This window comes from Sapajus apella, unplaced genomic scaffold, assembly GCF_009761245.1.
Source record: "Sapajus apella isolate SASKATOON/1434 unplaced genomic scaffold, GSC_monkey_1.0 scaffold1, whole genome shotgun sequence".
NCBI classification, from domain to species: Eukaryota; Metazoa; Chordata; class Mammalia; order Primates; family Cebidae; genus Sapajus; species Sapajus apella.
Window position 1 is genome coordinate 61,114,837 of NW_022436941.1, and position 14,901 is coordinate 61,129,737.

The 14,901-nt window shown below is 39.1% G+C and overlaps 1 protein-coding gene across 5 annotated transcripts in view; it reads left to right on the plus strand.

The window, feature by feature from the left end:
• DMGDH (dimethylglycine dehydrogenase) overlaps window positions 1–14,901 on the plus strand; it is a 78,736-nt gene that overhangs the window by 46,262 nt on the left and 17,573 nt on the right. For 4 of the 5 annotated variants that reach the window (XR_004268877.1, XR_004268875.1, XM_032277464.1 and 1 more), the window contains 3 exons: window positions 967–1,184; window positions 2,800–2,957; window positions 5,313–5,372. Coding sequence is in view for 3 of the 5 variants with exons in the window: in XM_032277464.1 (XP_032133355.1) it covers window positions 967–1,184; window positions 2,800–2,957; window positions 5,313–5,372 (436 nt within the window). In the remaining 2 variants the exon portion in view is untranslated. Of the gene's footprint in view, window positions 1–966; window positions 1,185–2,799; window positions 2,958–5,312; window positions 5,373–12,351; window positions 12,575–14,901 lie in introns of those variants that run through there. The other variant, XM_032277466.1, reaches the window with a different exon arrangement.

Here is a 14,901-nt window from a genome sequence, read left to right on the forward strand (position 1 = left end):
TAATGAATTCTCTTAATATTTTGCAAGGTATACATGATTCCCATTATCAGATGAGGAAACTGAGGTTTGGGTTAAGGTAACTTACACAAGCCTTTTGATGCGCACATTCGGTCCACTTCCATAAGCTGCTTTCCTAAATTATCTTTGCCCCTTGTGATACTTTGTGCTTCCTGGCCCACAGCTGGATCTAAAGTAGCTGACCTGCCAAGTCCAGCCTTTACATGAATCTTTATTCTACTATAAAGTCTTTAGTCTAATATTCCAAACATATTTGGAATATTATTATTTAATAGATGTCTTACTCTGACAGATTCTCACCTTAGTTGTAAAGTGATGCAAATTATATGCTCCAATCCAAGATATACTGGGGCCATCTTAATAGTTTAGCTTTGTGTAAATCCAGACGAACATTTTGTGTTAGGCTTAGATAGCTCAGGGACTGCTCAATAAATTAGAAACCAGTCCTATAACTTGGTCCCAATAACTCATCAAGACATAGAAATTGAAACTAGAGTTTCTGTCTTTTCCTTGTGATTGTCAGAGCAATTACGTGTCTTGTGGCAGGCACATTATTAACCTTTAGCAATATAACTGTGCCTCCTGTGTACAGGTATTAGAGAAAATTTGAGTTTAAATCAATTTTTGAAGGCTGAATCATTAGTTTAAATGCAAAAGGGCTGTGTCACCATTTAAAAGAATTGGGTGGCAGAGCTCATTAAATTGAAGGATCCTTCTGTACTGTGAAAAATTATCCCCCAAATTTATAAGTGGGCGATTTAAAGAGAATCACTTAACATCTCTGGGGCTCAGTTTCCTCAACTTTAAAAATCAGTGTGATTCCGTGAAATGACACTCTGGGGACTTTCTGATAACTCTAGACACAAAGCATGTCTTCAGAGAAGTAATTTGTCACCAAAGTGCATTATTCAAGCAATATTTAACACAATGTTCATGGCTGAAACACAGATGGATTGAAGAAGAGGCAGTCAAAGGTGGGTATGATGTTGAAATTAAAAACATAACCGATGAGCTTGGAGTCCTTGGAGTTGCTGGTCCACGTGCAAGAAAGGTCCTTCAGAAGCTGACCTCTGAAGATCTTAGTGAAGATGTTTTCAAGTTTCTTCAAACCAAGTCCTTAAAGATTTCCAACATTCCTGTCACTGCTATTAGGATATCTTATACTGGTAAGATTGGAAAACAACCTGGAGTAAGTCTCTGAAATTTAAAAGGTCAGTTTTAAATTTTAAATTTAGATTTAAATTTAAAAGGTCATGCCACCTGAAGTGTGTGTGAGTGTGTACGCATGTGCACACTCACCCTCACTTTTGTCCATGCGACTTTGGAGGAACATTTTTTTCTCTGCTCAGCTCTTATGACAAATTTGTCTATTCACTTCTCGTCTTGAAAGTGGTTCCACAGATTTCTAGTCCCGTAGCTGCCTGCCATCTGGAAGGGCAGATTTAAAAAAAAGTAGGAAGAGGATTGGCTGTTGGAATAGTTGAAATAGTCAGGCCAGCCAACTCTATCTGTGAACATTCAAGATGGTCTCCCAAAGACAGAATCTCCCATAGAGACCATTTTGAGTGTATCAAGCACCTCTCCTAGAGCATTGCCAACAATCTATCTTTCCTTCCAGACTCTAAGCTCACTGAGAAGTCTTCATCTAGCACCTAATCTTGCACATGGTAGATATTTGATACAGAGGTGAAGGAATGCTCTTCACTTCCCCAGTAGTGCTCTGGGCTCCCTTCTAAGTTTTTCTAGACCTTGTCTCTCACAGAAGGAGTACTGCATGCCCAAACATTCATTCAATTATATGTTGCTCCTATTCTGTGGCATCCCGTTAAGCACCTTACCATGAGCCCTCCACCTTGGGAAACAGGAGAATAGAGATTAAAGACCATAGCTCTTCCCTGGGTTCCTGCTATACCTTTTTTCTGCCTTTCTTCCACCCAACCTTGGCAAAATCCAGAATAAAAAATGAGCAGGTCTGGACCCAATGGCTCATACCTGTAATCCCAGCATTATGGGATTAATGAAAGTGAATTAATTATCAGAACTGGTTCTAATAATATTATAATCTCAGCATTTTGAGAGGCCAAAGTGGGAGGACTGATTGAGCCCAGGAGTTCAGGACCAGCCTGGGCAACACAGTGAGACCCTGTCTCAACAAAAAATAAGACAAAAAAAAAAAAAAACAAAACAAGAACAACAAAAATAAGTAGGATTTTGGGGGTTACATTTCATTTCTTTTGATTTTTGCCCCACAGCTCTCTTGATGAATGGAATGACTAGGGAAGAAGTGGGAAGGAGGGGAAGTCAGACACCATGGCTTTCTCACTATGATGATAACTTGAATAATTCTTAATTGACGATATTTTTAAGCTTGTGATTTTGGGTAAGGGGTTGGTTTAAACATTGAATCCCTTGTCTTAATAAACTGCCATGCTAACTATTCACCTAACCTCATTGTGTGTGAAAACAGTCAAGCCTCATTAAAAACCTGGGGTCCAGGGTGGAGATTAATTCCTGCATTATAGTCTTTCTGTGTTGTGACAAGAGGTGTCCTGTGTACCACCATCTACGTGGGTGTCAGGATTGGCACGAATGCATCTGTGATATTGTGGGCTTCTTCGTAGTGGGCTCTTGTAACTTTTTGTGAACTGATCTTTTTAGAGACTGACAATGTCTGTGTTGCATAAGTGCAGTTTCTTCTGCTTGTATGTGTTCTAGCTAAAGCACATTTGATGTAGTGATCATTGTTCTTGTTGTGCTGCGGCACCTGCGGGTTTATTTCAGGTGAACTGGGTTGGGAGCTGTACCACAGAAGAGAAGACTCTGTGGCGCTGTATGACATGATCATGAATGCAGGCCAGGAGGAGGGAATCGACAATTTTGGAACCTATGCCATGAATGCCTTACGCCTGGAGAAAGCCTTCAGAGCCTGGGGGTCCGAGGTTTGAAATGCTAGCATCTTTATTAAAATTTTATGTTTATTTATTTCATTTTTATATAAGGGCAGGTTTTAACTGCAGTAACATTGGTTTTGGCTATAAGAGAAATTCCATATAATTAGATAACTTTATTTAATTAGGGGAAGAGGTTTTTCTCCTTAAATTCTCAAGTGAAAGTTCAGTGGAATTGTGACGTCACGTTTATTCTGCCTTAATTGATCCTCGTTGGCTGAGAACCCTAGAAATCTGTCTTGGACAGTGGGGAGCTGGCCTACCTCATGGGATTAGAGTAACACTTTTCAAAGTCTCTCCACCTCTGTCATTTTGCCTGTCTTCATTTTCTTCTTATCTTGTAACTTTTGGTGAGTTAACACTCGTTTCTGAGGGGCAGGGGTGATGGTCCAGGATGTGGTGGTCCAGCCTTCCTCCACCATTAATAATGGTTACCAAGACTTTCTATTTGTATAGTGCTTTAACCATTTACATATTTTCACATGCATGATTTCAGTTTCCTTCTCAACTCTCCATTACCTCTATTTTGCACATAGTAGCACTGAGATTTAGAGAACCACTTGGTCCAGATTATCTAGTAAGTGGCCAACCTGTGGTTCAAATTCTGTTCTCCTAACTTTTATTTCCAATATGGCAGGCTATTCTCTGGACCCATTCACTATTTCAGATTCACTAATTGTTTCTTTGGAAGACACTGAGGTTTTAGGCCTCAAAGATGAAATAAAGGATAGTGGTAAAAGATGGACTCAGAGCGGGGACTCTTGGGTGTGAATTTTTCCTCCGCTACGCACCAGCTATCTGGCCTAACCCTCCAGATCTTCTGTTTGCTTTTCTAAAAAATGGAATTTTTATGCAACAGAATTATCATAGAAAGAGAGAGTCTAGGAAGTGCCAAGTACATAATTAAATGCATTTGATTGGAGGGCAGAGTATGTTTGAAAGCCTAGGCAGGGACCCAGGGGCATTTAGAGTACACAGAAGCAAGTGGGCAAGGTCTCCGCGAGAGGTCCCCTATTAAGGGATTCTCCAGCTACAACTGGGGACTGAGGCAAGGCTAGGCTCAGGAACGGAAGCAGAGGACAGTGCGGTCCCTGCACTCTCCAAGGAATGAAGCAGCAGGAGCAGCTCTTTGGGAGTCAGACACTTCTCCATCCTCCTGCCTTTTAATTTCTCAGATTTCCTCTCCCTGCGACCTCTTCTGGAAAGCTTTTCTCCTTCTTCCATCCCTTCGACTTTCCAGCAGTGCCAGAGCGCCCTCTAGTGTTGGTACTGTGATCCTCTGTGCTTCATTTTTATTTTTATTTTTTTCTTTGAAGAAATTCTGAAATTTTGAACAGATAAAATAATTTTAGAGTAGCTCAAATTAATTAAGAAATATGAGGCAATGCTTTATGTCATGTAAAACAAGCGCACATTCAATTGGTTTACGTAGGTGCTGTGTTGCTTTAAAAGTTTGGCTACTTTTAGGGGGTTTAGACTAGTTCTCTCACTGCAAAGAGAGCAACGAAACAGCCGTGATTTGGTAGATATCACAGTGGCTTGCTCACATTTGGAGAGAGAGAGATTCAAACTCTGCTTATTCCTTTTTTCTCTCCTGAACTCCATCAGCTACTTTCCCACCATCTGCTTTCCCTCCACCTTATCCTGATTCTTGGCTGTGACATAACTAAATTGCTTAATAACCTTTCAAAACGTAGTTATGTAAAATGATTGCATAAATACATGTGAAAATCTTGTTTCTAGAGGGAACATCACGTGCATTCCCTCAGATGTTTATTAAAATGAGAGAGCTATGGAACACAGTGAATTTTAGTTTTTGTATTTGTTATACTCAAATGACATTTTTTGCTGAAAGGCTACATTGAATTTTGGATTAAAAAATTGTTTTCAAAACCAGTCTACAGTTTGCCTTTATTTTTTTTTTTTTTTTTGAGACTGAGTATTGCTCTGTTGCCAGGTTGGCTGGAGTGCAGTGGTGCGAATCTCAGCTCACTGCAACCTCTGACTCCCTGGTTCAAGCAATTCTGCTGCTTCATCCTCCCAAGTAGCTGGGATTACAGGCATGCGCCACCACACCCAGCTAATTTTTGTATTTTTAGTAGAGGTGGGGTTTCACCATGTTGGCCAGGATGGTCTTGATCTCCTGACCTTGTGATCCACCCGCCTTGGCCTCCCAAAGTGCTGGGATTACAGGCGTAAGCCATCGCACCCGGCCTAGTTTGCCTTTCTTTAGAATCTGTGTTGAAAAATCAAAAAGTGTTATTTCTCCTAAAAACAAATAGGAAAGTGATGTTACTGAAATGATTTGCACTCATCTAACATTTAAAATGTGTGTTTCCTTTTTAGATGAACTGTGATACAAATCCTTTGGAAGCTGGACTGGAATATTTTGTGAAGTTAAATAAGGTATGTTTACATTCCAAAGTGCATTTGAAGTAAATCTTAACACCATGATGCTATTTTGTGACAGAACCATGTTTTAAAATTTAACCATATGTGGGTTATAAGAGAAACGAGGTGAACATAAATGCTAAGCATTGCTCAATTGCTTCATATTACTCTTTTGTCAATATTTGCTTAGCACGAGCTATTGGGAGTGTGCTTGCAGATTTAAGATAGCAGAATCCAGCATCTTTAAGGGCTAAATCTAAATTCTAAGATAAAAATTAGTAAGGATAAGATGATTATCTGTCAGATTCTAGTAGACATTTATGTCGGAAGTGCATCGTGTTGTGTATGTTCCGGTAACTCCCAGTGACTTGGGAAGTTGCACATAAACTGATCAAACATACTGCATTCATTGATTCTCCCAGATACTCACAGCGTGGAACAGCCTTGCTTCAGCAAATCTGTCCATCTACTTGTCAATCATCTTTGTGTGTAACTGCAACACCTGAATATAAACAAATAACACGTTTCAAATGTGTTCAGCATAAAATGGGTATTAACTGAGAAGCTAATACAAGCCCAAAGAAACATAACTGATAAGACACTCCAAAGGGAACCACTACATCAGTGGTTCTTAAAATGTAGCCTTCAGACTAACAGCATCAGCCTCATTGGGAACTTGTTAGAAATGCTAATTCTCAGGTCCCACCCTAGAACTACTAAATCAGAATCTCTGGGAGTCAGGCCAACAAATCTGTTTTAACAAACCCTGCAGGGGATTCTGATGCCTGTAAGGTTTGAGAAGCATTACTCTAAATAATTATAGTGGAAAAGCCTATCCTGAGGCCAATTTATTACAGCCAAGCTCATCTATCCAAGTCCTACAAATATAAATGAGGTTACCCCATTGAGCAGTGCCTAAGAGTTGTAATGAAGAAACTTAATAGAGCTGCAGTGAGTGGTAGTATTGAATAATAAGGGCAGCAGCTGCTACTGTTTAGGATATTTATTAGAATTCCAAAAATAAAATGTCCTGCCTAGGTGGTTATAAGCTACAGACTGATTTTTCATCCTGTGGAAATATGTGAATACATGTATATGACTCAATCAGGCCAAGAAAACTTTTCTTATGACCCTGCATCAGTTCCCAAATTCTGAGCTATGATATTAACATAAAACATGTATATTTATAGTATGAGATTTTAGGAAAAAGAACCTCGTAAAGGGTTTTAAAGGGAATATCTTTCTGTACATTCCCCCTGTGTTTTATTTTTACGAGGTACCATCTGCCTCCAGATCAGAGAAAGCAGGTGCTTGGAATTTGGGCAGACCCTAGCAGCAGATTGCTCCTTCTGAGAGCCGAAGCCTTACTTTAGTTGTTTCAAATAAGGATAAAAATGGCCCAACTCTTGAAAGCGCTAAATTTCTGTTGTTGGTCACCATTAGGTAGATAGGTAACTGATTCCTTTTGCTTCAGTGTTGGGATATTATTTTTGGGGGATAAGGCATAGACAAATAATCCCTTTGTAATGAAATGGAATTTTCAAAAATCTTTTGTGATTATTAGCAGGTGTGGATAGCGTATTAAGTTTTATGGGCAAATAACCAAAGCTCATCTTGGAATGAAGTTAGTTGTTTAACAGATACTAATTTTGATTTATGGCCTGTTTTTATAATTTCTGAATCATTGCTTCTCATTCAAGGGTCACAAAGTTAATTCCTAATGACTTTATAGGGTAAAAGTCTTTGCAACCCAAAGACTTGGCTCCAACTGAGCCAGTCTTTTTCAATTATGTCAATTAAAGTGGCTAGTTGGTATCAACCTACTCATAATGATGCTTGCTAATCACCCAAGACAGGTAACTAGATTAGATCAACTTTGGTGGTTTCATAGTAGTCTTATAATGTGAAACAGGCTCCTGGAAAACTTATTAACTTTACAAACTAAGCATCATAACTTGACCATTCAAATTCGGTGCCTAAAAACTCCAAACTGGCTTCATACAACATTTTAAAGAATAATATACTGTAAGCCTATATTGCTTCAGAAAATCAGTGCTATGGGAAAACAGGAGCAACAGCTAATACAGAGGGATATTTATATTTGATACCAAAACAAACAAAGCAGAAACCCTAGCATTTTACCATTGTTTGAAATCAATTATTTCTTTCCCTCAAACCAAACATGTAGAATTCTCTGGCTGGCCCTTAGTTATTTACACAATGATTGTTTAAGCCATAATGTGAAGAAAAGATAGAAGACTGTGTCAGACCTAGAAGGGTCCCTGGCGATCAGCTGGTACCCCTCCCCCCGCATCTGAAGGGGAGGAAACTGAAGCACAGAGAGGGAAAGTGACCTGGGGGAGGCCATTAGCTCAGGTTGAACACCACCCTCTGACCTCACGGTGGAGCTTTCTCACCCACCACGTTTCCCCACAAAGTCCTTTTCCACAGTGGGCTTATCAGACCTGAAAGACTGCCCGAGAATTTCTTTCTCTGGCAACATATATTATTTGTATGGTCTACCTTTTATTAATGGACACTCCCCACATGTTTTTTGCTGTAACTAATTTTGTGTCAGAATAGTTGCTTTGCCCATTTTAAAGAGGAAAATGGCTGGGTAAGCAGATGGGCCATCAGGCCTTATTAGGGTGAATCGTGTTCTTGTCAAAACCTGTCAGAAAGTCAGGAAAAGAACAATGGAGTCCCGAAGAACTCTTTCATCACAAAGGGAGATAGTGCAGTGGCCCTCAATTCCTTCCCCCTTGGAGTTGTTCCAGCCTCAGTCCCCTTCCTCTGGTGTTGGCTAATGTGAAATTGATACACATGTATCATTCATTAATCCTTTCATCTAGTAGACATTTATTAAGTATCGCTTATTAGACACCTTGCTAAGCCATAGACCTAAATGTTAAAGATATACTCCTGATGGCTCGCAGATCTCCTGAAGCTAGAAACAAAGGGCATTTCAAGAACTAAAGCTGTAGGGATGCGTTCTTGGCCGTAACTGTGAAGATGAGGCTGAGGGCTCTCCAGCCGCATACAACAGTGCCATCTTGTGGGAAGTGCGCCATAGAGCCCTGCCAAGAAGCCTTGACCAAAGCTGCCGTAGAAACAATTGAATCTATATTTAAAAATCTTCTTAACGAAAAACTCTTCACCTGAAACAACTCATATCATTGTTCTTAATGGTATTTTTGGTATGTTCCAAAGGAAGTATCTTTTGGGGGGAAAATCAGTGGGCTTTTTTTAGTTGGAAATGGAAAGAATGCATTAATCAAGAGCAAAAGGAAAATCAGCTGCCTTTGGATGGAGTCATAGGTATTCGTGGAATTTTCCTCTGGAAATACTGAATCTTTGTCCATTTCTGGAGAACCTCCATGAAGATTCACAGAGACTCAAATATTAAGCATAATGTGTTGAAGCAGATCAGAAGAATTTGTTTTCTATATGTTTCTCCCTCTCTTTCTCCCTTCTCCTTCCCCCTCCTCTCTCCCTGTCTAGTTTCTAATCAGTAGAAACAAAATAAAATGTGATCTATTAACCACAAGTTATAAGACAATGTTGATTCTAAAAAATGCAGGGTCTCTTTCTGAGAAAAGATTTAAATTATAACTGTTCAATAACCAAAAACAACCCAAAAAACCTGGTAAAGAGGTAAAGACTCGGCACCAAGCCTTCTACATCCCAGGTATTCAGTAAATATTAACTATTATTAAAACATCAAAGAAACAAAGAAAAAAATCAAAGTGGAAAGGAACCATTGTTCATAGACAGCAAGTTAGAAAGAAATTGTTAATATATTGTAGTGGTCAAAGTATCTGATTCTCTTGGGGAAATTTGAGGTAAATGGTAATAAGAATTGAGGAGGCAGAAAATTTTCAGTGATACTCACCCCTGGCTGGACATTAGAATCACCTGGGATATGATTCTTTTAAATAATATGTTGCTCTTTAAAATCTTAAGGCCCAGGCTACACCCAAGATCAATTTAAAAAGAACCCCTTACAGGTACCCAGGCATCAGTTGTTGTTTTTAATTCCCCAAGTGATTCTCCAGAGAAGATGGAGAATTACTGTTTTCAACCAAAGTTTTTCAACTGGCTGACCATTATTATCCTGAAGAACTAAAAATTACCTGAACTAAAAGAACTAAAAACTTCCCAAGTAGTTCTCAAGTCTGGTCCACAGACCAGCAGCAACACTGTCACCTGGGGACCTGCTAGAAAATTCAAATACAAATAGTTGCATACCATCCCAGTCCCCCAAAATCAGGAACTGCCAGGGTAGAGCCCAATTATCTATCTATCTGTCTGTCTATCTGTCTGCCTATCTATCTAATCTGTTTTTATTGAGACAGAGTCTCACCTTAGTGCCCAGGCTGGAGTGCAGTGGCACAATTTTGGCTCACTGCAACCTTCGTCTCCTGGGTTCAAGCAATTCTCCAACCTCAGTCTCCCAAGTAGCTGGTATTACAGGCACCTGCCAGCACACCGGTTAATTTTTATATTTTTATAGAGATGGAGTTTCACCATGTTGGCCATGCTGGTCTTGTACTCCTGACTCAGGTGATCTACCTGCCTTGGCCTCCCAAAGTGTTAGGATTACAGGCATGAGTCACCACATCTGGCCCAATAATCTATTCTAATGAGCCCTCCAGGTAGTTTCAATGCAGTTTATTTAAGAACACTGACCTACCCCAAATCAATTAGATTTACTCTAGGTGTAGGTCCTGTGTTTCATTTTTAAAGTTCCACAGGTGATTTCTTTTTAATTCAGTGACTGTTAAGAACCACTGTCTTAGTTCTTTTAACTCCATACCAATTACAATCTTGAAAGTAAATAGGAAGGTAGAAAAACAGGTGGATTGGTCAGAGGATGGTGCTATAGAGCTGTAGTGGAATGGAAGTAAATTAATAGATCTATAGCCCGTGCTGGCTAGGCTACAGATTCATATTCTGCCTCACGTCTTTGTTTTTTTCTTTTAGAACTGGGTAGTAAGTGGACTTTTTTTAGTCATGAAATTCTAGCTGTGTGGCCCAGGAAAGCCATTTAACTTGGTTTTATTCCTGAGATTTTTAATCTGTAAAAGAAGGCTACTTCTGCAAGTCTAAAATCCTTCGGAATTCCTCCCAGCACAGTGGTGAAGCCGTTGGTGCCATGTTATCTTTATGAGCCACATAGTTATGTCATCTGAATTAAGCCATCCTTATTCTGTTACCCATTTTCATTGCTGAGTGATAAGGGGAAGGAGAGGAGAAAGGAGGGGAGGGGAAGAGAAGGAAAGGAAGACGAAAGAAGTAAAACCTAGCTAAAGTATAGCTGATCATACCTGAAACACCTGTCAGGATATATTAAACTGAAGCCATGGACTCATTATTTTAATATATATCCAATTTCTGTTAGGAAACAGTACTTTATTTCTACCCTAAAAGCTGAAATGTGATGTTTAGCTAACTGCTTTCAAATTTGGATATCCATGGAAATGCAGGCCCAGGAATGAATTGAAGTCATTTTTAAGATCGCTTGTATTTTTATTATTATTTTAGCAGTGTGTTTGAACATGCAATAAATTGACATACTTAAAGCAAGCAATTTGATAACTTTTAGTACATGATGCAGCAGTGAAACCATCACCACAATGAAGATAGTAAACCTGTCCCTCATCCTCACGGTGCTCATGCCCCTTTGTGATCCCAACCTGCCACCCTCCCCACAGCCTCACCTTCCCCCAGGCAACCATTTATGTGCTTTCTGAGACTCTAGGCCCATTTGCAATTTTAAGAATAAATGCAAAATCTATAAAAATGGAATCATAGAGTATATGCTTTTTTGTATGTGAATTCTTTCCCTTAGCATAACCTGAGTCATTTGTGTTGTTATGTTTATTAGTAGTTCATTCCCAGTGGTGGCTCATATCTGTAATCCCAGCACTTTGGGAGGTGGAGGTGAAAGGATCACCTGAACCCAGGTTTGAAACCAGCCTGGGCAACATAGTGAGACTTCCGTCTCCACAAAATATTAGTCGGGCATGGTGGTGCATGCCTGTGGTTCTAGCTACTTGAGAGGCTGAGGAAGGAGGATGGCTTGAGCCTGGGAGGTCAGGGCTGCAGTAAGTCACGTTTGTACCATTGCACTCCAGCCCAGGCAGCTGAGCAAGACTCTGTCTCAAAAAAAAAAAAAAAAAAAGAAGTTCATTCCTTTTTATACGAAGTATATTCTATTGCATGGCTATACTAGAATTTGTTTATATACTCGTTGATAAATATTCAGGATGCTTCCAGTTTAGGGCTATTACAAATAAAACTACAGTAGTCTCCTGGTATACCTGGGGGATTGGTTCTGTGGCTATCCAAGGGTACCAAAATTTGCTTCAAGTCCTGCAGTTTGTCTGTGGAAACTGCCTATAGAAAAAGTTGGGGTTTGCATCTGGCAAACACTGTATTTTTTTTTTTTTTTTTTTTGGGACGGAGTTTCGCTCTTGTTACCCAGGCTGGAGCGCAATGGCGCGATCTCGGCTCACCGCAACCTCCGCCTCCTGGGTTCAGGCAATTCTCCTGCCTCAGCCTCCTGAGTAGCTGGGATTACAGGCACGCGTCACCATGCCCAGCTAATTTTTTGTATTTTTAGTAGAGATGGGGTTTCACCGTGTTGACCAGGTTGGTCTCGATCTCTTGACCTCATGATCCACCCCCCTCGGCCTCCCAAAGTGCTGGGATTACAGGCGTGAGCCACCGCGCCTGGCTGCAAACACTGTATTTTTTATCTGCTTGGTTGAAAAAAAAATGCACATATCAGTGGGCCCATGCAGTTCAAACCTGTATTGTTCAAAGGTCAGCTGGTACTATGAACGTTTGTGTATAAGTATTTGTATGAACATAGGGTTTCTTTTCCCTTGGGTAAATACCTAGGAGTGAAATGACTGAATAAAATAGCAAGTGTATGGTAACTTTGTAAGAAACTGTCTTGTCAAGCTGTGTGCCATTTTATATTTTACAGTCTTACCAGCAGTATGAGAGAGCTCCAGCTCCTCTACATCCCTGTCAGATACATGACATGTATTTTCATGGTCAGTCTTAACTTTAGCTATTCTAAGAGATATGTGGTGATGTCTCATGATGGTTTTATTTACTTAATGACAAATGATGTTGGACATTTTTTGATGTGCCTATCCGCCATTTCTATCTCTTTTTTTGTGAAGTATCTGGTCAAATCTCTTACCTATTTTTAGGGTTTTTATAAAATTGAGTTTTTTGAGTGCTTTATGTATTCTTTATCAGATACATGCTTTGCAATTTTTTTTCCAAGATGTCTTGACTTTTCATTTGTCTAACGGTGTCTTTCAAAGAGCAGTTTTTAAGTTTTGAATTTTAAAGTTCTTATCAATTGTTCTTTTATGGATGATGCTTTTGGTTCATATCTAGGAAATCTTTGCCTAATCCAAAGTCATAAAGATTTTCTCCTGTGTTTTCTTCTAGAAGTTTTGTTATCTTACTTTTTACATTTAGGTCTATGATCCATTTTTAGTTGATTTTGTATCTTGTATGAGGTATGGATTGAAGTTATGTTTATTTGTACTTGGATGACCAATTGCTTTCAGCACCATTTGCTGAAAAGACTATACATTCTGAATTTCATTGCCTTTACATCTTTGTCAGTTGTCCATGTGTTTGTAGGTCTATTTCTGGACTCTGTTATATTCTGTATATTTGCCTTTCCAAATTCTAATACTACGCTCTCTTGATTACTGTCACACAAATAAGGTGGTGATAGCCCTACAACTTTGATATATATATTTTAAAGTTGTTTTGGCTATTCTAGGTCCTTTGAATTTCATGAATTTTAGAATCAGCTTGCCAATGTATACCAAAAAACCTGCCAGATTTTATTGGAATTGTATTTTATCTACAAGTCAATTCAAGTCTTCCAATTCACAAACAAGGTCTATCTCTCCATTTACTTAGGTCATCTTTAATTTCCCTCAGGAATGTCTTATATTTTTCAGTATAGAGTTCTTATACATCTTTTAACATGTTTATCCTTAAGTATTTCATGTTTTGATACTATTATAGATGGTATTTTTAATTTCAATTTTCAGTTGTTTGTTGACAAAATATAGAAATACAATTGGTCTTATATGTTAATCTTATATTTTGGAACTTTGCTCAGTCCACTTAGTAGTTCTAGTAGCATTTTTGTAGATTCCATTGGATTTTCTACATGGATAATCATGTTGTATAAAAATAAAGTTTTTATTTGTCTTTTCTAATTTAGACATATTTTATTTCTTTTTCTTGCCTTATATTCTTGCCTGGAATTTCTTTATCAGGTTGAAGACATTTGCTTCTATTCCTAATGTTAACATTTTTTAAAAGATCAGGAATAGATGTTGGATTTCAGCAAATGCTTTTTCTGCATCTGCTGAGATAATCTTTTTCTGTTTGTTTTACTTTGTTATATGGTTTATTAAATTTATTAATTTTTTAACATTATGCCAACCTTTCACTTTTAGGATAAAACCTACTTGGTAATGATGTATCATTTTTTCAAACATCACTGGATTTAAAAAAAAATTTTTGCATCTATATTCTTCTTACAGCACTTAGAGCTTGTCATTATTTTATTTTTCCTGTTTTTCTTTTGAACAGAATGTAAGCTTCTTGAGTACAGGTGCTGGCAATACAACAGACGTTTTGTTTATTATTTCTATCCCCAACATCTAGCCCAGGCTGGCACATAGCAGAAGCCCAGTAGATATTTTGTTGTTGAAAGTAATGTCAAAAGATGAAGTTTGAGAAGTCCTGGGTCCTCATCATGAAAGGTCTCATGTGCCAAGCTTAGGAATTTGGAGTGCATCCTGGGGAACCTGGGGAACGACCCAAGATTTTTGAGTAAGGAGTGCCACTCTTGTGATGGGAAACAGATTAAAAGTGAGTTCGTCTGGTGACTGGGAGATCATTCTCCTAATTATTGAATAAATCCAGTGGAGAGAAGATGAAGGCTTCAACTAAAGCAGTGGCCACAGGATGGAGAAGAAAGAGCAATGAGTGCTATTTAGAAGGAAGGATGGATACCACATGAGGGACTGCATATGAAGGGGTGGAGAGGAGGATGTTAATGAACTGTTGATTAACTAGAAAACATAGGTGGAGGGGTGTGGGTGGGAAATAGGGAAGAGTTGGTTTGGAAGACTCTTGGGGTAGCCAAGCAGAGAGTCCCAGAAGGTGTCTGTGAGCATGTGGGTTTGTAGAGCTTGGCTCTGGAAGTATGGCTCTGGACCCTTCAGATAGAGGTGGTCATTGAGGCAGGTGAGTATTGAGAACTCATCTTCTATAGCACTCTGCACTCACCTCTGCCCTGGTGCTGACCACACCTTATATTCCTGGCCACCACCTCAGCTAGACTGTGGATACTCTGAGGACAGAGGCCAAGAATCCTTAGCTTCACCTCTGTGTCTGATCACTAGTGGGGGTTCCATAAATATTTGTGGAAGGTTTTGAATCATGGATCTGCCATTTACTGATTCTGACTAGATGCATTGCTTAATCG